Here is a 27179-nt window from a genome sequence, read left to right as displayed (position 1 = left end):
CTGGCACGTAAAGTTGTAAGTTCTTCAGGAGCACTTAGGAAGGCATAAGGTGTTCAAGTATTTTAAAAATATATTAATATCTTTCACAAATAAAGCTGTAATTCGAGTCCAGGTTCACACTAAATTTGTTTTCCCTTCCTGTAGATGCTAATCACACTTCACGTAGGGTATTATGTAGTATTGTAGATGGTCTTGGAAAAAACGTCAAGATTTTTAACAAGATTTCTATGCTGTATTAGGAATTTTGTTACTTGCAAATGATTTCCTAACAATTACATTTGTGGACCTCATAGCTGGACTCCATTTTGATGAATAGTTACGGTCAGTTCTTAATTATCTGACAGTAAATTACAGGTTACGGTAACAAATTCTACCACCTTCTGACCACACATTTAGGCCCTAGGGCATTAGCAGTTTGTGTGGACTCAGCCACTAATAAACAAATGCTAACATTGGTCAAATAAAATTATATTTGGAAAAGTAAATACGTTGCCCAGGAAAACCAGGTAAGTCATACCAAAGTGATATCAAAGTAACCCTTTGATTCTGGGCTAAATGTGTGAAACAACCATACCTTCCCCTCCTGCACCCACAAGCCTGCTCTGAACTTCCCACGGTAGAACTGGGTTACAATGCGTCCTGATGGTCGACTCTTCACTGTCCATCAGAAAATGTTTGCATATGAATTATTTTCCAAAAGCTCATTTGTAAGTTGATTATTTCTAACATGGAATGTCTTTCTAGGTGGTGTATATCAGGATCACCTGGAGAGATTATTTTCAAACTATATTTTCTTCCCTTCTTAAGATTCTGGTACCTTCCTAATATTAAGCATCATCTATAAACGTACCACAGTTTATGCCTTTGTTTTTCAGTTGTCCCTAGTTTTTTGCTATTGTGAATAAGCTATAGTGAACATTCTTGTACAGATCTTTTCGTAGACATACGTTTGCATTTCTTCGGGGCTAATAACTAGGAGTAGAATTGCTTGATCAGAAGGTAGCTTTTTTAGTTTCATAAGACACTGCCAGACCTTTTCTCAAAGGGCTGTACCGGTTTACATTCCATAAGCAGTGTAAACAGAGTTCCAGCCGCTCCACATCTCTGCTAACACTTGGTGTTGATTTTATTCTGGTGGTATTTCACTGTGGCTTTAATTTGTGCCTTCCTGATGGTTAATGATGTCGAGCAATTTTGCTTGTGCTTGTGGGTTGTTTGTACAGTTGACCCTTGAACAACATGGGTTTGAACTGCGTGGGGCCACTTATGCATGGATTTTTTTTTCAGTAAATACAGTACTGTGGTACCACACGGTATGCAGTGTGGTGAATACGGGATGCAGAACGGCATGCAGAGGGAGCCCACTGTAAAGTTGCACAAGGGTTTTCAGCGAGGTGGGGGCCGGCACCCCAACCCCCATGTTGTTCAAGGGTCAACTGTGTATCTGTTCATATCTTTTACCCACATTGTTTTATGTATTTATTGTTTTCCTTTTATTATGGAGTCATAAAAATTCTTCATAAGTTCTGGTTGTAAGTCCTTTTGTTAGATACGTTTTAGAAGTAATTTCTCCCAGTCTGTAGTTCGCCTAATCATGTTCTTTATGGCATCTTCTAATGAATCGTTTTAAATTCTGGTAAAATCTGCCTTATCAGTGTGTTTTCTGTAATGGTAACTACTTTCTGTATCTTGTCTGAGAAATTTTTACTTACTCCCAGGTTATACAGGTAGTATTCTTCTATATGCTTCATGGATTTAGATTTTACATTTAGAACTGTCTCAAATTAAGTTTTGTATATTATGTGAAGTAAGGCGTGAAGTACTTTTTTTAACCATAGGAGTATCTGATGGTTCCCACATCATTTGATTTCCCCATTGATTGATTTGGTACCTGTAGAGGCACTAGTTCAAAAGTCAAATGACCTGTTAGGTGTAGGTTTATTTCTGGGCTCTTTGTTCTGTTTCTTTGGCCTCTTTATCTGTCACTGTGATACCATGCTGTGTGGATTACTTGAGCTTTACTCTAAGTTTTGATGTCAGGTAATTTAAGACTTCAGCTTTGTTCTTCTTTTCAAAATTGCTTTAAATACTCTAGATCCTTTGCATTTCCGTATAAGTTTTAGAAATCAGTTTGTCAGCAATAGAGGCCTATTGGGGTTATGACTGAGATTGCATTCAATCTGTAGAACAGTTTTGGTAGAATTGATACCATATTGAGTGTTCTTATCCACAAATATGGTATATCTCTCCACTTTTTATATTTTCTTTGATTTATGTCAGCACTGTTTTATAGTTTTTGATGTCTTTATATTTAAAGTGTGTGTCTTCATAGTTAGGAGTTATCTAGCAATGCAGTCTAACAACCTCAGCCTTTAATTTGGAATGTTTAGTTCATATATAGTTAATTATTTATGTGGTTGAATTTAGCTCTGCCATTTTGCCATATGACTTCTGTTGGCTACATCTTGGAACTCTTTTTTTCCTCCTCTTTTTTTTCTTTCTTGCCTTTTTAGGGAGGTAGGAGAGTAACTGAATATTTTTTGGAATTCCATTTTAATTTCTCCGTTGACTCTTTTAACTATATCTATTTGTACATTTTTTTAGCGGTTGCCAAATATACATCTTTAACATTGCACTATACATCCTTAACTTTTCACAGTCTGCTTAGAATTAACATTGTACACTTCATATAAAATGTAAGAAAATAGTAAGTGCCTAGTTCTCTTGACAGCAGTTCTGTACATCTTTATTACATCTGTCAGATGTATCAACAAATGTTATAAACCCCCAGTGTAGTTTTATGATTTTTGCTTTTTAAAATAGTCCTATGTATTTTAAAGAAATTAAGACAAGCAAAGAAGATGGTGTTTGATATTTATTTGTATATTTCCTCTTTTCAGTGCTCTTTATTCCTTCTTGAAGGTCCAGATTTCTATCAAGTATCATTTCCTTCAGCCCAGAGAACTTCCTTTAGTATTTCTTATAGTCCAGGTTTGGTGACAACACATTTAATCACTTATCTTAAATTTGTCTTTATTTCACTTTCATTATTATTATTATTTTTTTAATGGAAAAATAAAGGACAGTATATTTTAGTTGTAGTGCATACATTTGGATCCCAACTCCTTGCGCAACAGCCCCGTGCCTCCGGCCCCGCCTCGGGTGGTGAGTGCCATATGGACACCATGTTCTGCCTGGAGCCACCCACTTGAATGCACCCGTCGGAACTCCTTTGGCCTGGCTTTCATTGATTCAGCAGATTACTTAGAGGATGATCCATTGTCAAAGAGATGATTCTGGCAAGGAGTGCAGGTCTGGCAAACAGCCTCTAGTTTGTAGGTCGTCGTGGAATCTGTGGTAACAAGGATTCTGTATCTTCGTCTAATTTAAGAAAATTTCTTGCAGTTCTCTGTGATGATGATGTGTGGTTCTTGACATCCAAATGAACTGATACAGTTCTAACAGTAGAATTCCTACTGTCACGTATTCCTGTGGCACTGGTGCCGTTTGTACCACATTGCTTTACAGTTTTCAAGGTGAGCTTGACATTTGGGGATTACTAGTACATCTGCTTTACGTACCAGGGAACTTTTCCTAATATAGGTGAAAGTTTTGGTTGCTTCCTGGTTGTTCCTGCAATGGTGATTTCCGGGGGCAAAATCTGAGACAGTCCCTCTGGGGGTGGTGCTTCAGGCTTCCTTCCACATCTCGTGGTGGTTTGTGAAGAATGCTATCCTTACCGTGAACATCTAGATCAATTCTGTGGACGTTTCTTTATTATTCCAAAGACTGCAGAGAACAGGGGTTGGGTAATAACTGATCCAGAAATTCCCTTGCTTTAGGGATGCCTAATAATAAGCAAAAGCAATGAGAGAGGTGAATATTACCCCTGTACTTAAGAAAACTCAACTCCACTGCCCCATCAAATGGGCTACTAAGTCTAAATGGAAGATGTAAAGAAAACTGAAGTGGAAACTTGTGAAGGATCCCTTCTCTCCAAGACCTTCAGTGGAAATGCCTCTTAGGAATTAGTTTTTTAATAAACTACTAAAATACTGTAAGTTTAATCTTCTAATAAATTGAGTATTGTTACTGGAAGAGGTCTTGTGAATGAATCAGCTGAGACGTCACTTCTACTTATGAGAATAAAAAGAAAATGCTAAGTAGTGTTATTAACTTCCTGTCGTGTTTGTTTCTTGGCAAGTCCAAACCCTCTTAGCAGTCCAGTTTCACCGAATATGAGCTTATTTTTCCTTTTTTTGATATTTTCCTTGAAGGCTTTAATTTTAGTAGTTGAAATCATCTTAAAAAAGATAAAGGAAATACTGGATAAAAAGATGAAAGCGTTAAGAAGGAAAGGAAAAACCTTCATTTCCTTGGAGCAGACATTGTTATTCACGGTGTTTATGAAGAAATGATAAACACCACGGCAGTAAGACAAATAATGACTTGCATCCCGAAGGCTGTTGCATGTAGTCGTGTATTAAAAACCATAAAAGAAAAAGACCGACCCAGCTTTCCCTGGGAAAAGCTTAAGAAGCAGAGGGAACAAGGTCAGAATCTTACAGCTCAACATGGAAAACCACACCAGATGTTAAAAGTTCTGGATTCTCCTTCATACCATGAAATCCACAGCAGGGTTAAACAGAGGGGAGAGAGCGGCAAGGTCTCGGTGACCAGGTCTGAGGAAGGGACAGGGTGTGTTCTAGTCCACAGTGGTTCAGAAGAGTTAGGTTCACTCTACGAAGGGTTAGATGTGAGACAGTGTGTTGTCTCAGAGGGCTGTGGTACCACTGGCTCCTACTCGTCACTCTCTTATTTTTTTTTTATTGAAGTAGAGTTGATTTACAGTGTTGTGTTGGTTTCAGGTGTACAGCAAAGTGAGTCAGAGATATTATATATATCCTTTTTCAGATTCTTTTCCCTTATAGATTATTAGAAGATAGTGAGTGTAGTTCCCTGTGCCGTACAGTAGGACCTTGTTGTTTATCTATTTTATATATAGTAGTGTGTGTATGTTAATCCTCAACTCCTAAAATTTATCTCTCCCCTCTTTCCCCTTTGGTAACCATAAGTTTGTTCTCTATGTCTGTGAGTGTGTTTCTGTTTCATAGATAAGTTCATTTGTGTCATGTTTTAGATTCCACATATAAGTGATATGTGGCATTTGTCTTTCTCTTTCTAACTTACTTCACTTAGTGTGATAATCTCTAGGTCCATCCATGTTGCTGCAAGTGGCATTATTTTCTTATTTCTTATGGCTGAGTAGTATTCCATTGTAAATATGTACCACTCCTTCTTTATCCATTCATCTGTTTATGGACATTTAGGTTACTTCCATGTCTTGGCTATTGTAAATTACACCTTCATTCTTTGAGGATATTTTTGCTGAATATCTACGCTGACCGTTGTTTTTTTTCCTTTCAGTTCTTTAAAGACACTGCTCCACTGTCTTCTGGCCTTCACTGTTTCTAGGATGTTAGTCATTCTTTATATTGTTCTCTTATAAGTAGGCTGTGTTTTCTTTGGAAGCTTTTGGGATTTCCTCTTTTTGGTTTTCAATATTTTTATCATGTACCCATGTGTATCTGTTTGTATTTATCCTGCTTGAGAGCCTTTAAACTTCTTGAACTTGTAATTGTATGTCTTCCACTACATTTGGTAAATGTTAGGCCTTTACTTTCCAACAGGTCTCTGAGGCTTTTGTTTTTAATTTCTTTTCTGTAATTCAGATTGTATAATTTCTGTTTCTTTAGCTTCATATTCACTAGTGAGTTCTTCTCTATTAAGCCTTACTCAATAAGTTTTAAATTTCATCTGTTGGTGTTTTTTCAGTTCCTGAATATCTATTTCTTTTTATAGTAATGTTTCTCTGAGATTTCCAAACCATTCATTGATAATGTGTTTAGTTTCTTTTTCATCCTTAAAGATTTTTAATAACTGCCCCAAATGCTTGTCTCTGTTTTCAACATTTGGTCGTCTCAGCATCAGTTCATTTTCTAATGTGAGCAGACAGACTCAGAGAAGTTACGATGACTCACCCAAAGTCACTCAGTCACTTGTAGTGGAAGGGGGAGTCCAGCCATGTCTTCCGACTCCAGATCTCTTGCGTCTTCCTCTGCGTCGCACTGTCTCTTCAAACTTTCTGTCATGACATTTCCCGGGGAAATTTACAATTTGAGAGAGGTAATGTGGATCAGTAAATAGATTTTCTGGCCAAGTTATAATGGCTACAATGTAGAGAAGATAAATCTGGGAGCTTCAGTGTTAGTTAAATTTTCAAATGTCCCACTATTTCTTTTTTTAAAAGGAATATTTATTTATTTGTTTATTTATTTATGGCTGCATTGGGTCTTCGTTGCTGCAAAGCTGGGCTTTCTCTAGCTGAGGCCAGTGGGGGCTACTCTTGGTTGCGGTGCGCGGGCTTCTCATTGCAGTGGCTTCTCTTGTTGCAGAGCTTGGGCTCTAGAGTGCAGGCTCAGTAGTTGTGGCTCGTGGGCTCTAGAGCGCAGGCTCAGTAGTTGCGGCGCTCGGGCTTAGCTGCTCCGCGGCATGTGGGATCCTCCTGGACCAGGGCTCGAACCCATGTTTCCTTCATTGGCAGGATGATTCTCAACCCCTGCGCCACCAGGGAAGCCCCGCAAATGTCCCACTATTCACAGTGGCTCCTCACGTGGAGCACGAGTGATGGTAGTGGGCGTGGTGGGTGTGCTGCGGGCGTGCGCCAGGGAAGGAGGGTCAAGCTCGCTGTGTGGGGTGCCTGCCTCTAGCAGCTTCAGTCTCACCAGGGAGACAGGGACAACGGGAAAGAAGTCCGACTGATTTCACATACCCCTGGGTGACCATCAGAAAGGAGCCAGTCAGGTTTTCTTTAGGACTGGCCTTACTCTCAGTGTGATTTTATGACATAGCCTCCAAAAGGGTCTCCTTTCACCTGTCAACTTTGACCTCATCTTTTTTAGGATGAGAAAAACGTTCCTTTTATCATTCATTTTAAGAGGCTTAGGATGCAAATGAGAGGGTGAAATGTTTGTGCTGGCGGTGATAACACAGAAAGAATGGCAGTTAATGACAGCTCAGAAGTAGCACTCCCCGTGTGCCAGGCAGTGTTCTGAGAGCTTCTTGTATGTTATTTCATTTTAATGCAACCAGCCGCTGAGATGAAGAAGCGGTATCTTTTTATAGTACATGAAGACGTAAGAGGTGACTTGTCCCTGCTCACATTTAAAAGGTGGCAGAGCTGAGACTCACACCCAGGGACCCGAGTCCACGTCGCAGCGGCTTTTTTGACTGAGAGGCTTGCTCCTGAGCCTGGAGACGTTCTGCACAGGAGCAGTGACTGAAACGCGGGTCGGCCTCTTTCCCCTTCTGGCCACGGCAGACGCTGGTCACAGTTCAGGCCCTTTGGTTTCCCTGCACCTCAGAGCTTCCTCAGCGGGTGCCCAGGAGTCACCGCTCAGCAGTCACAAGGAGGGTCCCCTTTGCCGCCCCAAGGAGCTCGTCTGCAGTGACCTTTTGCCTCTAATCCGTGGTCCAAAACTCATTTGCACTAGAATGGAATGAGCTAAAAGCAGGGGAGACTGCTAATAACAGATTCAGAGGAGAGGACCAGGGAAAGAAAATAAATGAAATGAGAGGAGACAGAGAAGAGTGTCAAGGGGAATCGGGGCGGGGTGGGGGAAGCTTCCTCGTGCTGGCGCACTTGCCTCCGCCGAGCACATATGTCCCTCCGTCCCCGTGAACCATTGCGTGGAGATGGTGCCACCTGCCGCTGGGGCCGAGGACACTCTCTGCGGGTTTCCTTGTGACGGTTTATGACAGCTCGTCGGGTGCGTTGGATGTGTGGCTAGCCCAGGACGTGGAATGCTCCTGACCTGGATGACGGGACAGCGTGGAATCCTCGACTGCCCTCTGCACGGGTACGAGGGTCACAGCTGCAGCCTACGGGTCCCGGGAGGCGCAAGGTGGTCTATTTGGGACAGAGCATCTTACCAAGGAGATCTGGTAGCCTTCCTTATAACTGCTGGAACTTTAGAACTGCTTTTGAAACACCATGCACTCGACGGCAGGTGAAGCGGGGAGAGGAGTGGATTGGGCTGCGCGGTAGCTGGCGCAGTGCTGCTGCAGCCTCTGGGCTTGGTTGACCCATCATTTCAGGTTTCTGAACGCCGTGCAGTTTTCTAAACAGAAGGGGGAAGTATTTTGCTGACGCGTTGCATAAGACATCTGTGTAACGCTGCTTTGTTTTTCATTGCCCAGGTTTTTAAGGAGGAGAAGTACTTGAAGGATGCCATGGAGTGCAGCGATGTGATTTGGCAGCGAGGTTTGCTGCGGAAGGGCTACGGGATCTGCCATGGGACCGCTGGGAACGGCTACTCTTTCCTTTCGCTTTACCACCTCACGCGGGATAAAAAGTACCTCTACCGCGCTTGCAAGGTAAGGACGTCTCTATCCAAACCGTTTCTGAACCCTCCAGGGCACACGCACAGCCCCAATACAGCCCTCTCCTCCTTCAGGCGTGTTTCTCCTGCCTCTGCGGTGCCTTCTGCAGAGCCGTGCCTCTGGCAGCCGTGTGCCTCGGCCGTTCCATCTGTGCAGTGGGACTGAGGGGCGGAGATGCATTCTGGGGTCCCGTGACCTGTTAGGGTGCCCTCCTGTGCATTTATTAGCCTCATGACTTCGGGGCGCCCCTTCCTCAAGCCTCAGTTTCCTCATCTGTGAAAATACTACCCGCCTCCTAAATGTGTTCCAGGAAGAACTAATGGAGGTAATGGGCAGGTCGGCAGTAGTTGCCCCTGCTTAAAATCCTCCAGTGGTTTCCCACTGCCCGCGAGCGGCCCCCACAGCCCCGAAGTGGAGAGCCCCGCCCCGTGTGCCTCGGCCCCTGCCGGCCTCTCCCCCGCCTTGCCCCACGCGCTCCACGGGGCGCAGCATTCCTGGGGCTTCCCTGACATCTGCCTGGTGGAGGCGACCCCTGAGGTCTCCCCGGTGACAGAGCCACCAGGGCTCCCACCGTGCGCTTCTGCTTGTTCTTGGGTGAGCCGCAGCCTAGACCACGAGCGGCGTGATCTTCCTGGTTACGTCCCGACCCTACCCAGTACCTAGGACGGTGCCGGCACCAAGGACAGGCTTAATAAATACACATCAGATGTGCAAAAATGAACGCCAAAGCAGGACTCAGTAAATGTTTGTTGGTGTTTTTATTACTATACACACTTCACAAAATAAAGTTACAGGAACGCAGAAAAGAAGATTGGAAGAAAATGCACCAAAATGTCCAGTGACCCTAGATAGATGGAGGCATTCAGGTGGCTTATTCTGTGTATTTATTACTGTTCTCACACGAGATGGAACAGAGCCCCCCGACGGGGTGCCCCGAGACGCGCACGCGGTCTGAGTGGTGCCGCGCGGGGTATTGTGGGGATGCAGAGGGCAGGCGCCCGACCCGGGCGTCGGGGGTGCCATGCAGGCTGAGACCCAGAGCAGAGCTGGAGCTCGAGCAGCAGGCGGGTGGGAGCGGTGCCGGCAGCCGAGGAAGCCGGCGGGCTGCGCGCCCTGCGGCGTTCCCCCGGCCAGAGCAGGGCAGGGCAGGAGCTGGGGTCCGCGAGGCGAGGGGCAGGTCGGGTGGACGGCAGTCACAGTAGCAGCTGGGTAAGAAAACACGGGGATTGGGGAAGGCTTCGCGGGGGCTGCTGAGGCACAGCTAGTTTTCTAAAGATGTGGAGCTTGTCAGGTGGGCCAGGAAGGCAGGGCATGGGGAGGCGAAGCGCACCCCAGTAGGAGAAGAGCCCCTGCGGAGCACGGAGGCAGGCACGGGACACTGCAGCCCGACCCCGAGCGCTCAGCGCCGGAGGGTGCGAGGGCGAGGGGTGAAGTCAGAGGGGCCGAGGCCGAAGAAAGCTAGTCCTTCCCCTTAGTCAGTAGATCTGAGCCTTGGTTACACCTTAGAATCACTGGAGCTTCGAAAGAGTGCCTGGACCCCACCCTGGGCCCGGTTCTGCGGGAGCCCAGGCCCCCCGGTGCCAGCTCCTGGGTGGTTCTCATCTGCAGGCGGGGCTTCGCAACGGTTTGTGATTCATGTCCAGACTCCTCTCAGAAGGATTGCTGTGGCCATGGTGGAATGGATGAGGTAGAGGTAAACAATTTGGGTTTCTCCAAATTGTTGTTTAATAATTAATGCAAGAAATGTTGAGTTATAAACTAAGGGCATTGGCTGTGATACTAAAGAGTAGAGATTCAGAAACACTTACGATATTGATACAGCTGATTCACTTTGTTATAGAGGAGAAAGTAACACACCATTGTAAAGCAAGTATAGTCCAATAAAGATGTTTAAAAAAATAAATAAATTCCTCTTGATAGACCCTTAATAAAAACCCAGATATTGAGCTGGGCCCACAGAATTCGGTGGGGTTTTTTTTTAATGTGGAGAAGACACAAATATATGAATGTCTCTCCGATCTCTGACAAAGGAAACCAGATAGACGGTGGTGCATCAAACAAGCCAGAAGAGTGAGCAGATTTGGAGGGCAGAGAGTTTTATTGTATATGTGCTGAATTTATGATTCTTTATATACATATGACAAAAAATAAGTTACCTTAAGCAAAACAGGGAAATTTATTACAGTGTTATAAAAACCCATTGAAGAGGTTTAAGAAGAAAGGGTCAGGGAGCTCAGAGGAAATCGCCGATAAGGCTAAGGGAGGAGTCTTCAAGGTGGGCAGGGTGTGGCCAGTGGGCAGCGGGGGGGCCGGCCGGGGAGCGGAGCGGTGGGGAGGCGAGAGGGGAGGGCGGGCTGCGCGTTCAGCGAGGGGCTGGCGGTGAGCCCGGAGAGCATAGGCAGGCCAGCGGTTTCACAGCCAGTGTTTTAATCTGGGCGGAGCGCCTGCAGGGGCAGGAGGCGGGGCTTAGAAAAGACCGGAAGTTGTGGGTTGTGGGATGTCTCACTCCGCTCCTCCCGACACCCTCCCTAGGTAAGTTACCCCTACGGAGGAGGACGCGGGCCCAGGCAGGTGGCAGAGCTTGCCAGGTCTCGGCTGCCCAGGAGAGGTTGTGCCGGGTCCCCGTCCCCCCTCCCCCCCACCCCCCGAGCTCACACCCCTGACCACTCTGTTACCGGGGAGTCTGGCTTCCTCGATTCTTGGTGATTTCACTGCGGCGTCTTATGCGCTCCATTTTCACCAAGGAAATGCCCGCTCTTAAAAAGAAATGTCTTTCTCCCTAGTTTGCAGAATGGTGCCTAGAGTATGGAACACATGGTTGCCGCATTCCTGACAGACCCTATTCTCTCTTCGAAGGTAAGAGTGAGGGAAGACTCCAGGTTTAAGTATCTGGGTGTGTGCATCTGCTTCTCCTGACTCCTTTCACCATCACAGTTGATCTTAATTAGTAATCGCGGCGCAGCTGGTAAATACTGTGAGCGAGGTCGTTCATTACCGAAAATTATATCGAGTCTCTTTACCTTGCCTGTTTTGTGCTCCTGTGAACTTCTTCCAAGTATCTTTAGGTCTTTCGTGACGTGCATAGGCATAGACTGCTGCTCAGTAATGGAAGAAAATAACAAGTTTACTCCCGTGCGTTTCATCGGTAATATTGTGCGTGTAGTATTGATCTGGTCACAGCAAACTTGGTTAGTTACTTAAATGTATTTAATTATTTAAGTCATGTAAAGAAGTGTAAATAAGTAGTATTAGTAATTTAAAAGTATTAGTAAATACAAGTATTAGTAGTTGGAAAAAATAATGAGAATATTGAAGACAGTTCTGAAAAACAAGAGCAATGAAAGAAAGCAGCAAACACATTGCGGCGAGTCTGCTCCAGGCACACACAGTACATAGAATATAATTCAGGAAAACAAAAGGGAAGTCCTGCAGAGACTCAGATATTCTTTGGTTAGTGTGTGTGTGTGTGTGTGTGTGTGTGTGTGTGTGTGTGTGTGTGTGTAATGGTAATTTGGAACATAAGCCACAGAAACCAGAGGGCAAACGTTAAACGGTGTTAACGATAAATGGATGGTAACTTTTTAATTACTTTAGAGCCACCTTTTATAGTAATTCCGAAATAAATTTCAGAAGGAATAAATGAATACTTTTTAAAAAATCAAATAATAGATGGGTGTTGAATTTTGTCAGGTGCTTTTTCTTGCATCAGTTGATAAGATCATGTGGTTTTTCTTCTTCAGGCCCCTAGCATTGTGGATCATATTGGTTGATTTTCAAATATTAAGCCAACCTTGCATCTCTGGAATAAACCTTACTTGGCCATGGTGTACAATTCTTTTTGTGTATTGCAGAATTATATTTGCTAATATGTTGATGTTTTTTGTGTCTATGTTCATGAGGAATATTGGCCTGTAGTTTTCCTTTCTTATACTGTGTTTGTCTGGTTTTGCTATCCGGGTAGTACTGGCCTAATAAACTGTACTGAGAAGTACCTTCTCCTCTGCTTTCTGTAATAGATTGTATATTAATTGGTGGAAGAATTCGCATTTAAATGTTTGGTGGCGTTCTTCAGCGAAACCTTCCTAGCCGAGAGATTTCTTTTTCGGGAGTTTTAAATTTACAAATTCAATTTGTTTAATAGGTTACAAGGCTGTTCAAGTTACCTGTTTCATATTCAGTGAGTCTTAGTAGTTTGTATTTTCAAGATACAAGATACTCCAGTGCAGCTGCGGGGTTAAATTTATGCACGTAAAGCTTTGGTGGTAGTCCTCCATTATCTTCTTGATGTCTGAATTGTCTGTAGTGCTGTGCCATGTTTTATTTCTGCTACCGATAATATTTTAATCGTATAATAGATAAATGAGCAAAAATTAGAGCATTTGTCGTTATCGTTTGCAGAATAAGATCTTTTTAATATTCAAAGAAACCGTAACGACACACTGTTTCTCAGACTAAAAATTTTCGTCTTTTGTGTCACCAAAATGAGGTGTATTTGTATCAGATATAACACAGTTCATACCTGAACTCTAAATGGAGTTCATTCAGGTTCATAAATTCAAGTTTATGATGGCAAATTCGAAGCGCCAGTGGGTGAAAATCTTTGAATGTACCCTCCCAAGAGGCTGGGAAGCTCTTGCATTCTTCTGGGCCCCTGTGCCTCACAAGTGCCTGGCAGGAGACACTAACTAGGTTCTTGTTGGCTGGGTGAGTGCTGGTGTGGAGGCCGCTAGGCTGGAAGGGCCCGCAGCGCCCGGGACCCTTTGTGGAGGAGCTCCCTCCGGCCAAGGAATCCTTCGGGTTGGCTGCTGAGTTACTGCGGTGATTGGCGGTGGGGATTTTGACCAAGCAAGTAAGGTTCGTTTTAAAATAACATTTTTGAAACCCAAAATGCAACCTTCCGTTTGGAACGAAAACGTAAAGACTCTGAGAGGAAGTTTATATGTTGGAATATCACAATAGCAAGCGCCCTTAACTTTTTTGTTAGCACTTCTGTGAAATCATCTTAAAGTGTCAAGATACAAGATTAAAGCTCAGAAACCAATGTTTAAAATTAAGATAATGAAGAAAACTGGTTATTACCTGCTGGGTGCTAATGTGAAGATTTCCTTTTTGTGTGTGTGTGAAGTTATTTTTCAAAGTCCTCCCCACCTTGTCCCACGTCCTTACAGCCCCAGGAAAGGCAGTGATCAGAGGTCACTTGGTTGTGGACCCCGCCACGCACCCTTTCTCATGAAGGACCGCGTTTTGCGTTGCAGGTATGGCTGGCACTGTTCACTTCCTGTCCGACATCCTGGCCCCGGAGGCATCACGGTTTCCAGCATTTGAACTTGGCTCTCCACAGAGGGATACAAAGGGGCAGAAAGAGTACTGAGAGAGCCAACCGGACCAGAGAAGCCACCGGGCTGCCGAGTGCCGGACACAGAACCGAGTGTGAATCCTGAAAGAGGGAGAAACAGGAGAAGCAGACACCCTCCCAGACCCCCTGTGTCAGAGTGTGGTGACAGACCATCCCATCAGCGTTCTGTAACGGTGTCCCCTCGCTGGTGTAAAACATGAATTCCGCGTGTCCAGTTCTCTGTAGTGTGTGCGTGTCTCTCGGCGTTTGCCGTCTGTAGGTGTGGGTTGTTCTCAACGGGAGCCCTTCTCTGTCCACGAGCCCGAGCTGGCTGTGCGTGAGGGCGCGCGGCAGCCTCTTCTCCGCACGTAACACTGAGAGTGGGGTGCTTTCTGTGCTGACAAACGGCAGAGAGGCAGGTGGCGTCTCTCCCGGGTCACAGAAGATTCTCCGCAGTGATGTCCCAGTGGAGAGACCTCCCAGCGTTTTCTGTGGGTACCTTTCAGATCAGCATGAGAGAGAGAGACCACTCCAGAAATGAAAGAAATAGAACAGGTAGAGGGGGTGGCTGGAGTAGGGGGCGGTGAGCCTTTCCCCCAGGTAGCCGAATGCTCCCTCTTTGCGTTTTGCGCTCACCTCAGTGCTTTTAAGAAGCCAAAGGGGGTGCGTTGCAGCTCCGCTGGGGCTCCCATTCTCAGGCTCTTTGTGTGAAGTTCCGGACCCTCCCCGCAATCCAAGGCAGCTCGTGCCCTGGGGAGTGGACTCACGACACCAGGGCCATTCAAGGGAACCGTTTTCGTGGCCACATTGTAAATCATGTAGCAGTGACTGAGGGTTGGTCCCCGCAATCCAAGGCAGCTCGTGCCCTGGGGAGTGGACTCACGACACCAGGGCCATTCAAGGGAACCGTTTTCGTGGCCACATTGTAAATCATGTAGCAGTGACTGAGGGTTGGCAAGTCTAGCTTCGGTGTATATTATTAAAATAGGCTGCACCTCAGTTCTATCAACATTATAACTTAGTGTTACAAGTACAGTGGGTACAATTCCAGATGCATAACAAGCAGAAGGATATTCATCTCTTCCCATGTCCCTCCAATTAAACTTATTCCAAAATTTGCTAAGTTATCAAAGTACAAATTTCTAATGAATTTAGTCCTTATTTTTGTCTGCTGTTTGGGTGACAAAAGTCTCACCTTTGATGAAATGTATTAAGCATAAAGTACTAGTCTGCATTTATGCATATGGAAAACAGTCTTCTAACCAAGAAAATTATGATACTGTCTGTCTGACATTTTTTATTTTAAAACTGGGCATTGATTTGGCTTAGCATACCCTCAATAATTTTACCCTGTAAATCTGTTTTTAGAAGAGTTTTGCTCTCATGGTATGAGTGGTCTAGGACTTTGTACAGACCTCATCTTATGAGCTAAGGCCAGTTCATAAAAGACAAGATAGGTCTCTCCGATGGTCTGGTCCTTATCTACAAGGGATTGTCAAATGTCTATCAGCCCTCGTTTCCACTCCTTTCGTAAAGGTGAAAGAATGTCCATGTAGAAGACAGACTCCTTCACACGTGTGCAATTCTGTGCCGTCCTTGGGGTGCTGCTGAGACTCGGTGGTGGGGCTGACGCCCTAACACGCGCCCTTCGGTTTCTAAATGATGCCTCATGAGTCTCAGTCACGACTGTTCTTTCCAAGTTAGGTTGGTGACTTGCATGGGTATAAACCCTCACGGGTGTGTGTTAACCGTCTTCCCGGGCCTGCTCACGTGCGTCTCCGGCAGCCCGGTGCCCCGGGACCTGCAGGCGGGACGTGGGTGAGCTGAGGGGCTGTTTGTCCCAAGAGCTGCCCTGGTGTCACAGCTCAGCCCGGCTGCACCGCCGCCACCTCGGCCAAAGCTCGGCGGCGGCCCTCGGGGCTTCGGCGCAAAGTTTTACCCAGGCCGTCTCATTTCTCAGGGGAGGCCAGTGGGGCTGCACAGGATTCACCCCACTCAGCAAAAGGGGGCAGCCCGTGGAGGCCCTGGTCCTGGCCACGTGTCTCTTGACCGGAAGCAATGAGGGTGACCCTTCGTGACACCTGGGCGTCACGCCTTGTATGTTCGGCTTGTTTCTGACTCGCACGCTGAGGGAGGATGGAGCACTTGTGAGGTGAATGGAAGGGATTGTATTTGCAGGGGTTTTTTTTTTTTTCTTAGAAGTCAGCTGGATTGACCCCTCCCGCTTACCCCCCGGATGTCACCAGGGACGCAGTCTGTGACCCCACATAAACCCGCCTCCTGGGTCGCGACGCAGGCAGCCGCACGGTGCCGGGTCCAGCTCTCGGTCCCCAGAGGCGGCGGGACAGAGGAGCCCCAGAGCTGGCTTAGTGGTTCTGATGAGTGCGATGTCGGGTCTCAGAGCGGCTCGCAGTGATTTCTTACGGTGTGTTTGTGTCTCCAAGATGTGTCTAAGTGTTTGAGATCATGTGCATGCCCAATGCCACTTTAAAATACGAAAGAGAAAACGTCGATGTCCACAGAACGTGTGTGGGGTTCCCTGGTGCGGTGCTTAGTAAAAACACGGTTTTGTTGGGACGCTCGCGGGGTCTTTGTCTCTTCTCGCCTCTGTCTGCCTGTGAGATCGACGGGTGGGAGGCTCGCCACCGTTCTGAAGACGGCCTTCCTCGCGGAAAACGCGGCCGTGGCTCATGTTATGGCGTCCTAGGTGCTTCACTAGAATGACGGCTTTCTCTCTCTATCCCCAGGGCCTCCGAGCCCTGGCAGTGCCGAGAGAAGCCTGTCTTGAGCTTTTGCCCGTGGGACGGCCCTTTACACGCACGGTCACCCTGAACGGCCCCAGCACGGCTGGGGTCACGGCGTGCGCGGCGCTGGGCACTCTTCTCATCGCTGTCTTGCAAACGAGGAAGCTGGTGGTGGCCTTGCCCAGGGCCACCGCCGGAATGCAGGCTTCCGACCCGACGGTTCTTGCCAGCGGCCATACTTCTGACGTGTGCCCGGTACCTCTTCCCCTCCGCGCCCAACACAGAAGGTGAGAAATTGAAGCCCCGGAGGAGGCCCTGTCATCTGTACCCCTGCCCTCCTGGGTCCCTCGAAGCATTCAGTGCAATTCCACACTCCTCTGAACTCCGTAAGGCAGTCTCAGCCGCTGTTACTTCATTTGCTAAATTCACAAAAGCAGGACCCAGGTGTGAGGTCCACGTCCCCCGGACGTTTTTGCAGACTGTCTTTGCTCCTTCCCAGCCTCTCTGCTAAGCTTCAAGGGCCCCTTCCTTTCGGGTCTCAGTTTCTCCACATCGTGTTTTGTGGAGGGGAGCCAGGTGTCCAGTGCCCGTCAGCCTTCTGTCAGACTGGCCGGTGGCCCTGGGAGGCTGTGCTGCGCCATCGCTTTTCCTGATCAGAGGAAGGCCGCAGGCTCCTTCAAGGCCCCTGCTCCCGGGGGCTGGGGCCCTAGATGACTGAGGCGATAACAGCGTCCAGTCGGCCTCGCAAAGCGCCACTGCCCCCACTTCCCCCTCGGGTTTGCTCAGGTCCTCCGTCCAGCATATGTCTGTCGCGCCCCTGCAGCATGCCAGGCCTTGCGCTCGGGGCCCTCCCCCTTGTGGACGCCCGCGGAAGGGAGCAGCCTCGCGCGCGCGGGCTCGGGGCAGGCCCTCCCCCGGCGGCGGGACCTCGGACAGCTCCCCCGCAGTGCGGGCGGGGCGGCGAGCCTGGTTCGGGGCGGGGGTGGGTGGGGGGGGTGGGCGCCCCGGCTGTGTGTGACCAGTTCAGCCTTGCAGCGCGGTGATCTCTGGCGTGAGGCTGAGGCTGGCGCCTGTGGAGTGGACATCCAGAGCAGAGACTTGGACCAGCCTGTATGAATTGGGATAAAAGCTATTTCCTACAGTGTTTCTGTGTAACCAGGACAGCGTTATTTGGTTAGTGGGAGGATTAAAATGGAATAACAAATGCAGAAAGCATCTAGCACGTGCAGGTGCCCCGCGATGGCGGAGCTGGAGGTGTGCCGTGTAGTGCTCTTGTGTGAAGAAGCGGGCTCACTCTCCTGAGTAATAAAATGAACGCCCATGTCTGTCCAGCTCCAAAGCCCCAAGCCACACCACCACCGCGTACCGCTGCTCTGCCTGGCAGCCCCCGAGCTCGCGGCCGGCGTGGGCGTGGCCGTGGGCGTGGCCGTGGGCGTGCCCAGCCGCACCAAGGCCCCTTCAAGGGCAAGAGTCTGCCACAGGGGCAAGGAGAAACCAAGCCACAGTTTCAGGCTTACACAAAATCTAAAAGTTCAGAGACGCTGGGCTCTCCTCCCTCTGGCCTGTTCTTTGTTTAACACCCCTGGAGATCTTCCCGCTTCTGTACCAGGTAGATTCTTGTGGCCTTCATAAGGTCACCATCAGATGCAGTGCTGGTCACATGTTAACAGGGACCTCACGCCCTCCTTGAAGTGTTGTTCATGAGAGAATAAAACATGGAGCGAGCAGCGTAATCACATATCCACCCACAATCATATAAATGTCCCCCACGGTCCCAAGAACTGAGGAAGCCAGCTTTTCAAAGCATTTCGTCACAGATGCCATAGGGACGTTATCCAACGCTCTATGCTTGGCTGCTGGGAACCAAACGGGGGTTTAATGAACAGGACGGCCCTGCCTCCGGAGGCTCTCCCGTAGCGAGAAGGACCATGCTCCCCGCGGCTGAACCGAGAGTCCCGGGAACTTGCCTGCCTGAAGGGTGTCACTGTGCCCTGACACTTGAACCAGAGATCGTTTAGAGAATTCCGCACTGGAAGTCACTTCCCTCCTGAAATTTCGAGGCATCGTGCTGACTTCCAGCTTCCAGTGTTGCCTCCGGGGACCTCAGCCACAGTGATTCTTGTTTCCTTGTGCTCCGATCTCGTGTTTCGATGTGATCACTTGGCAAATTGTACAGTTTTTTTCTCTGTCGTGATGATGAGCCTAGTCCTGGGTTCTTTTTTTTTTTTTCTTTAACATCTTTATTGGAGTATAATTGCTTTGCAATGGTGTGTTAGTTTCTGCTTCATAACAAAGTGAATCAGTTATATGCATACGTATATCCCCATATCCCCTCCCTCTGTGTCTCCCTCCCACCCTCCCTACCCCACCCCTCTAGGTGGTCACAGAGCACCGAGCTGATCTCCCTGTGCTATGCGGCTGCTTCCCACTAGCTAGTTTTACAGTTGGTAGTGTATATATGTCCCTGCCACTCTCTCACTTCGTCCCAGCTTACCCTTCCCCCTCCCCGTGTCCTCAAGTCCATTCTCTACGCCTGCATCTTTATTCCTGTCCTGCCCTTAGGTTCTTCAGAACCATTTTTTTTTTTAAGATTCTATATATATGTGTTAGCATATGGTATTGGTTTTTCTTTTTCTGACTTACTTCACTCTGTATGACAGACTCTAGGTCCATCCACCTCACCACAGCTAATTTCGTTTCTTTTTATGGCCGAGTAAGATTCCATTGTATATATGTGCTACATCTTCTTTATCCATTCATCTGTCGATGTAGTCCCGGGTTCTTGGTAGGCCCTTCGAATCTGGGAACTCGTGTGTTTCAATTCTAGGAAATTTCCTTGAATTATTTCTTAATGTTTTTTTCCCCTCCACCTTTTTGCTTTCCTTTCCAAGAGATTTCACCTTTATTTTCGAATCCTTCCATCGTGTGTTTAGTTCCAGGAGTTTTTCTTGTTCTCAGGGTATCTTTTGTGTGTATCCTCTTCTTATTTCTTGTTGCAATATTTTATCTCTTTGAGGATGTTAATTTACTCAACACATAGTCATGAAGGGCTTATTCAATGCCACACATTATTCTGGGCACTTGGAATGCATCAATGATCAAAACAGAAAGTCTTATCTTATAGAGTTTGTGGTATAGCAGCGAGAGACAAACCATAAGGCTAAATACGCAAATTTTCTCCTATGTTATACGGTAATAACTAATATGGAAAAAAAGAATAAAACAAAATAAGAGGGACTGATGGTGGAGAGAACACACATTACTGCTTGAAACAGGATGGTCAGAGTAAGACTAGAGACAGTGACATTTGAGCCAAGACTTGAAGAAATTAGAGGTGGCCAGATGAGTATCTGTGGAAAGAGCACTTGACAGAGGCTGTGCCCTGTTCAAGAGTGGAGTGCATGACCGGACGGGGGGGCGGGGGGAGGCAGGCCTGGGCCTGGAAGGCCACTCGGAGGAGCTTGGCTTTTGCTGTGGGTGAAGTACAGAGCCACTGGAGGATTTGAGCAAAGGAAGGACATTATCTGGTTTATGCGTCGAAGGGGACATCCTGAGAGAATGCCTGGTGGGCGTAGGGAAACCAGAAGGCCACTCCAGGAGAGAAATGATGTGGGCTTGGCGAGAATGGCCGGCCTCTAGCTGTGTCCTAGAGCCAGTAGGATTCCTGATGGCCAGTGCAGAGCATGAGAGCGCAGCGTTAGCCTTGGAAGGGGCGTCGCCAGCAGCTGAGATGGGGAAGAGGCCAGTCGGGGATCGGGGCATGTGGAGTCTGAGGTGACCGGGGACGGCTGGAGTTTGGAGAGAAATCTGGGAGGGCACTGTCACTTAGGAGTCATTTGCATATTGATTATTTACAGCTGTGCGCTGGGCAAGCTCCCCCAGGAAGTGAGGGGAAAAGGAATAGGAAGGAAGGAGCTAAGGCAGAGCCTTGGCCAGGTAACACCAAGAATCGGGAGGCGTTTGCTCCAGCCAAGGAGGATGAGAAGAAGCGGTCATTGGGTAGAGGTCTGTTTTCCTGGAGGCCAGTGAGGAAACTTTACGTGTGCAGAGGAGTGACCGGCTGTTTCAGATGATCCTGATAAGTGAGAGAGAAGCTAGGAGTTGGCCATTGCATTCAGCAGCCTGGAGGTCCTTGGTGAATTGGTGAGCAGAACAGACAATGCTAAAAGGAGTTCGGTTGCAAAAGAGAGGAACGAAATGGGGCCATAGTTGGTAAGAGAAATAAGATCAAGAAAAAACTTTTTTTTTTTTCCAGAAAAATAACAGCATGTTTGTAAACCAATGTGATCCAATGGGAAAGAACTTTTCAAAAAATGATGTAGGGACTTCCTGGTGGCTCAGTGGTTAAGAATCCGCCTGCCAATGCAGGAGACACAGGTTCAATCCCTGGTCCGGGAAGATCCCACATGCTGCAGAGCAACTAAGCCCGTGCGCTACAAGTACTGAGCCTGCACTCTACAGCCCGCGAGCCACAACTACGGAGCCCGCGTGCTGCAACCACTGAAACCTCTGTGCTCTAGGGCCTGTGCTCTGCAACAAGAGGCCACCACAATGAGAAGCCCATGCACTGCAACAAAGAGTAGCCCCCGCTCGCCGCAATCAGAAAAAAGCCCACGCGCAGCAATGAAGACCCGATGCAGCCAAAAATAAAATAAATTTATTTTAAAAATAAATTAAAATAATGTGCTGCATAATGACAATACCACTGTCACACCTGAGAAGACTAACAATGATTCTTTAATATTATGCTGCATCCAGGCCGTGTCCGGTGCCCCGACCGACTCAGGAGCGCTTTAAGTCTGTATTGTTTTCCATCGGGATCCCATCTAGGTTCCTGCTTTGTATTTTGGTAATCTTTTCATAACCTAGGACACTCACCTGCTTTTTTGTTTTGTTTTTAACGACATCAACTCTCTGAAGACACCAGGACTGTTGTCTTATAAATCTCCCCCATGAGTTTGTCTGATGCTTTCCCCATGGAAACTTGTCCTTCCATCTCCCACTTCCTGAAACTTGGAGGTTAGGTTTGGACTCTGGAGCTACACTGTCCATTATGGTAACCACTAGCCACCAATGGGTATCCGAATGTAAATTAGTTTAATGAAGATTAAGTTAAATTTTAAAATCCAGTTCCTGCATCTCCCTAGCCTTTTTCTTTCTTTTAACATCTTTCTTGGACTGTAATTGCTTTACAATGTTGTGTTAGTTTCTGCTGTATAACAAGGTGAACCAGCTGTATGTATCCTAGCCTCATTTCAAGTGCCCAATATCCACATTTAGCCCGTGGCTACTGTACTGGACAGTGCAAGTACTTCCATCATCATAAAAATTTCTGTCGGATAACACTGCTCCGGATGCTGTTATGTCCTGGTTGGACATTTTTGGCAAGACTGTTTCTTAGGTGGTATTTTGTGCTCCGTACTGCATCACATGCAGAGGCCTGGTTGGGAGTCCCAGGGTGCCCTGAGGGACTTGTAAACTGCACTAGGAATGTCACACGCCCTCCACATCCTTCTCTGGTCGTCAGTCAGGGATGCTGCATCCTGTGATGGAAAGATTTCTAGGGAAAAGAAAATAGAATCAAAGAATTTTAGAGCTGAGAGGGCAGTTTGATACTATTTTATAAGCAGCTGAGGAAACTGAGGCCCATAGAGGTTCAAGACTTGCCCAAGGTCACTGATGCTAATTGGAAGCAGAGAATCACCTTGGACAAGCATCCTCTTACTCCTGGCCATTCCTACATCAGAGTTGAAAATACCCTGTGGCAACTGAGATCACACTACTAAAAATAATCATAAAATACCTTTTACTGAGTATCAGCGTTAGGTAGTGTATTTAGTCCTTAGAAAAATTACTTCACGTGATCCCCACAACAACCCCACAAGGAAGGTTACTTACAGAAAACCTCTGATTAACAGGAATGTGTTTCTTCAGGTAAATAAGAAACCTAGAAGTGGTTCAACCCTATGAAAGCTGGTATCTCTGTGATCATCTTGGCCTTTCCATCATGGTCACACGGCAGCTGCTGCAGCTCCAGATATCACATCAAGTGTTGAAAGCAGGGTGAACCTGCATGTGGCGGTGCCAGCAACTCATCTCATTTATGACAAAAGTGAAATCTTTCCCAGAGGCCCAGAGTAGGCTTCTGTAGTATCTATCATTGGCCGAGACTGTGCCCTTTGCAAAGAAAACGTGTGGCTCTTCTGGCTTCTATAGGAGAAGTAGGGAAGGGAATGGGGGTTGGATTACTGTATTTCACGTTTTCTCCCCAACCTTCTCTTTTCCATGAGAGCTTAGTCTTGCCAACCACACACCTTTCGAGAAGGTGTTTCTCACAGTTGGTAAGAGCTTCACGTAACAAATGATACGGATTGAACAAAAATGGGGCTTCCGGCTCCTCCTCAAGTTGGCAGTCATGCATGGACCGTTGATCATACGCAGTGCCTGCGAAGCCTGGGGGGACACGTCAGGACAGTCTTCCTAATGGGAATATTTGCCGAAAGCCCGAAAAAATGTACAGATGCTTCGACCCAGCAATTTAAGTCTGAGGTTTTATTCTGAGGAAATAAACGTGGCTGAACATTAAAAATGGTCACAAGCTCGCTCAGCACAGCATTGTTCATCATAGGGAAAAATTAGCAACAATTTTTGCAAAAAAAAAAAAGCAAGTTGGAGAAATACGTTAATACCGTAAAGCGAAAAGTGAAACAAAACACGTCTGTGGTAAGAGGAGGAAGAAAAGCAGGGAGGTTGTCAACGTAAAATGTAGGCGGCGGTAGGGGGCGCAGTGGAGCAGATGCGCGGGGCGCCTCCGGTCTGTGTCCGGAGCGGGCTTGGGTGTGCATGTGAGTATATCTGCCCGGCGTCGTCCGCAGCTACGCCAACAAACGGAGAGGCATCACAAGAGAGCCTGGTTTCTCACGGCAGCCACCGTCCTGGGGCCTCGTCGGCGATCTCGGCCCGCGCAGTCACCCGGGACTAGGCGTCCACGGCCCCGGGTCCGGGCTGGCGCGGGAGGGAGCGCCTCGAGGCCCGGCGGGCGTTCAGGGCGACGCGGGTCCCCTGCGTCCTCGTCCACCACCGGCCCGGCCCCACGCCGCCCGCTCCCGAGCATCCAGCCGGCATCCACCATACGCCTTAAACAAAAGCTACACGCATTATTCTGGGCGTGTAGAATACTTTGTTGTTTAAAAATGAAAAGTAAAATGGAACGACCCCAAAATTAGATCAGAGTGTGTGGGTTCCATCAGCTGCGGAGCAGCCGTGCGGCGGGGCGCTGTTTAATCATTGCAGGGGAGAAGCAGGCGACTATTTAAATGCCAGGAAAAATGCTAGAGAAAAGCGGGCTACGAAGGGTCCCGCGGTGCACATGTGTTGTCAGAGCGAGGGGCCTAGAGAGCGACGGAAACACGCCCAGCTGCAGTCTCGGGATACTGGGGTCGCAGCTGATTTCTGTTTACCTGTTGCTTTGTGCTTTCCTGGACGGTCTACATTTTAGATTAAAAATAAAGGCATGGGTTTGGTTTTGAGTAAAAATACCAGCAGGGGCTTTGCCAAGAAGGGCTAAGCAGGGTCCCCTCCTGGAGCCTCCCCGGGGCCGCCCCACCCTCTTCGCGCAGGTGCCGCGCCCCAACCTGGCTCGGGGCCGGGCGGGGCGGGGCCCGGTCTCCGGTCCCCAGACCCCTCTCTGCGCGGGCGATCTGGGCGCAGAAGCCGCCGTCCCCGGGCCCGGGCTCATCGCGGGGTGGCGCGTGCGTCGTTGGCTGTCCAACTCGCAGCACACCCTGGGCGCCTTCGTAGCCCCATTCTCCAGATGGGGAAACGGGGACACCAGGACGTCCCGTGCCCCCGGTCGTCAGGGCGACTCCGCGGCAGGGCGTCCGGAACGCCCGTCCATGTGCGCGTATGCCCCCCCCCCCCAGTGCCCACCCGGCTCCACTGCGAGTGCCAAGCCAGGGCCCTCCCCACACGGGGCGACGAGGACCGGACGGCGAGGGCAAGAACTGAAGGTGGGGGGCGGGGGGAGCCTGTGTCCAAGGTCAGAGCGTCATCCCCGGGTTCTGGGGGACCCGGCTGGCCGGGCACCGACCTGAGCTAGGCGCCGACGTACCTCCCCAGGGCTCCCCAGCACCGAAGTGCACGTGCCGGGCAGGTCTGGGGGAGATGAGGGCTCCGGCGAGAGGACACGACTTCTGCAACCTGTATCCGCATCTCTTCTGCGCCCACACGGGGGCACGCTCACGTCCTCCTGACCACGACAGGCACGAAGAAGCCAACTACTGCCTTTCCCTCCCTTCCCTTGCTCGACAGCAACTCACTCCTTCCAGGATGTCTGTTTCCTTGGAGAACCTGGTGAGGACGAAGGGCTGACAGCTGGTGGCTGGGGGACACTTGGGGCAGAAGACCCCAGGGCTAGTCCCAGCACCATGTACCAGACCTGAGCACGTGATCTGGGCATGCTCTCCAAGGTCCCGCCGGACCTGCGGCCTCTCCACCTGGCTGTTTCTTAGCAGTGCCTTTGGGGGCTGGAATGAAAGGCTGAGCTGCAATGGGGGCAGCACCCCTCACGCTCCCCAGAAGCTCGGGAAGAATTCGCCCCATACCTCCCGAGACTGTTGACTTGTAACCTTAAGACTCTGAGTTTTGTTACAGAGTCTACAACATCAGACGTTTAATTTAGAGAATGTGTTGGGTCCCTAAGAACTGTCTATCACCTGAGGTTGACCTTTACCTTCAACCTTTTCGTAATTAACTTCCTTTTTTTGTTGTGACTGAGCGGCCAGTAGGAGCGGAGCATTTTCTTACGCACTTGCCTCACACTGTCCAATAAGGCAGCCCCTGGCGGTGGAGTTCCTGTGCACTTGACATGCAGCCGCCTCAAGCTCACCGTGCTGGTGAATATAAAATCCGCACTGGGTTTGGAAGACAGTATGGAAAAAAGAATGTAACACTTCTTAATATATTTTACACTGCTACATGTTGAAATAATATTTTGATACATTGGGTTAAATATTATTAAAATAAATTTCATCTTTTTTGATGTAACTAATGAAAATTTATATAACATGCTTAGCTGACATCTTTTTAACGGACAGCCCTGGTCTAGAACGTACATCTAAAAGCGTTTCTCCTTATAAACTTTAAAGCGAGATGAAAAATTCCTTTCTTCCTCAAAAACATGCGGGATCGTTATCGCTTGTAAAGGCTGTGGCCAGGCACTTTTCAGAGGCGCACACGCTGTACCCACAAAGGTACACAGCCTCCCGCTCCTGCACGACGAGCACCGGTCCGTGGCAGACGTGACTCAGCGCTTTCAGGACCTCGGGACTGTGTGTGATTTCGAGTCCAGAGAGGAAGAAAAGGCAGCACCCCCCCCCCCCTGCATTCCTGCCACCGCTGAGACCACGGGGCCCTCCTCCACCCGCATTACACCCTGGGGACCAGGAGCCTTTCCTCACAAGAGCAAAGCCAGACCTTGGCGCCTGGAGTCAGAACGGGAGACGCAACAGGACCCAGCTCTGCCGGGGGGCGGGGGTGGGAGGTGTCAATCATCGTCCCTGCACCAACCACACCATTTTCAGGAAGGCTTTGAGCAGGATCCAGCCTGGACGCCGCGGCACAGCCAAGGGGGGCAGGAGCTTTGGAACAAAAAGCTGTGGGGGCGTCAGGGAATGGCGAGAGAGACGCCCAAGTAACAGGACGGACTGCTTATAATCACGGCTGGTTCTGGGGCACGCACAGACCTCATTCAACGGCGATGGTGGGGGAAAAAAGATGGTTGCCCGAGGTTTCTCCTTCCCAGCTCTGGTAGGCTCGACACCCACTGCTGAGCAGCCCGTAGCCAACATTTCAAGACGGGAAGGTGACATGGGGGGCAGTGGCAGCCGTATGGGACCCCTTCGGCTTCCATCTTCACATCCTGGGTGTATTCAAGGGGAATTTGCTCCCCTCACACCACGAAGCTCATCTCCTGGTGGGCAAAGGACCGGGGGGAACTCATTCTCTCTCCCACGCGGCTGCAGTTCCTCTTGTTCAGCGCAAAGAGGAATGAGGGAGAACAGAGGATTTCTAACATTCGATGAGTGACCATGATGTGATTTTGCAGTTGAGGAAACAGACTGGAGATCATGTGAGTCATTGAAACTCCTCTGCCTGTTGTCAGCTCCCATCTTCTCAGATCCGCTTTCTTCATCCGTCAGTCCCACCTGCCGCCTTCTATTTCAGAAATGACAATTTCTGATCTTGCACTTTTTTGCCTTGATAACTATTATGGACTTTTTGGAGTTCAGTGAAATTTGGGAGCGACGGGCAAGAGTGAAGCATCTCCAGTCATGAACTTTGACGTGTAAACGACGCTGCTCCCAGGCGCGCAAGTCAGCTCCGAGTTCCCCACCAGCAGGCTGTCTGGCCTCTTCTGCCTTATTTCCTGTCCTGTTTTAAGATAGTAAATTATAAAACACTTCTTTATAAACATTATCTCAGTTGGTGATTCATCTAAAATACAGCCTAACCGTAGCAGCTATAGATCTGTGAGAGAAATCGTTGTGGTTTTTTGTTTTTTTTTTTTTTTTTTGGTATAAATTTATTTATTTTGGGCTGTGTTGGGTCTTCGTTGCCACGCACAGGCTTTCTCTAGTTGCGGAGAGCGGGGGCTACTC

General features: G+C 48.3%; 2 protein-coding genes across 2 annotated transcripts in view; one reads left to right on the top strand and one right to left on the bottom strand.

The window, feature by feature from the left end:
- The window catches only part of LANCL2 (LanC like glutathione S-transferase 2), a 66048-nt gene extending 52033 nt beyond the window's left edge, over nucleotides 1-14015 (top strand). The window contains exons 7-9 of the mRNA XM_059074571.2: nucleotides 8260-8436; nucleotides 11226-11298; nucleotides 13698-14015. Of these exons, the coding sequence (XP_058930554.1) occupies nucleotides 8260-8436; nucleotides 11226-11298; nucleotides 13698-13813 (366 nt within the window). The 3' untranslated portion in view covers nucleotides 13814-14015. The remainder of the gene's footprint in view (nucleotides 1-8259; nucleotides 8437-11225; nucleotides 11299-13697) is intronic.
- Nucleotides 14016-25287: 11272 nt separating this feature from the next.
- The window catches only part of VOPP1 (VOPP1 WW domain binding protein), a 98855-nt gene continuing 96963 nt past the window's right edge, over nucleotides 25288-27179 (bottom strand). Inside the window, exon 6 of the transcript XR_010842328.1 lies at nucleotides 25288-26952. The gene's annotated coding sequence lies outside the window, so the exon portion shown is untranslated. The remainder of the gene's footprint in view (nucleotides 26953-27179) is intronic.

This window comes from Kogia breviceps, chromosome 9 (genome assembly GCF_026419965.1).
Source record: "Kogia breviceps isolate mKogBre1 chromosome 9, mKogBre1 haplotype 1, whole genome shotgun sequence".
NCBI lineage: Eukaryota > Metazoa > Chordata > Mammalia > Artiodactyla > Physeteridae > Kogia > Kogia breviceps.
This window is presented reverse-complemented; position numbering and strand designations above follow the sequence as displayed.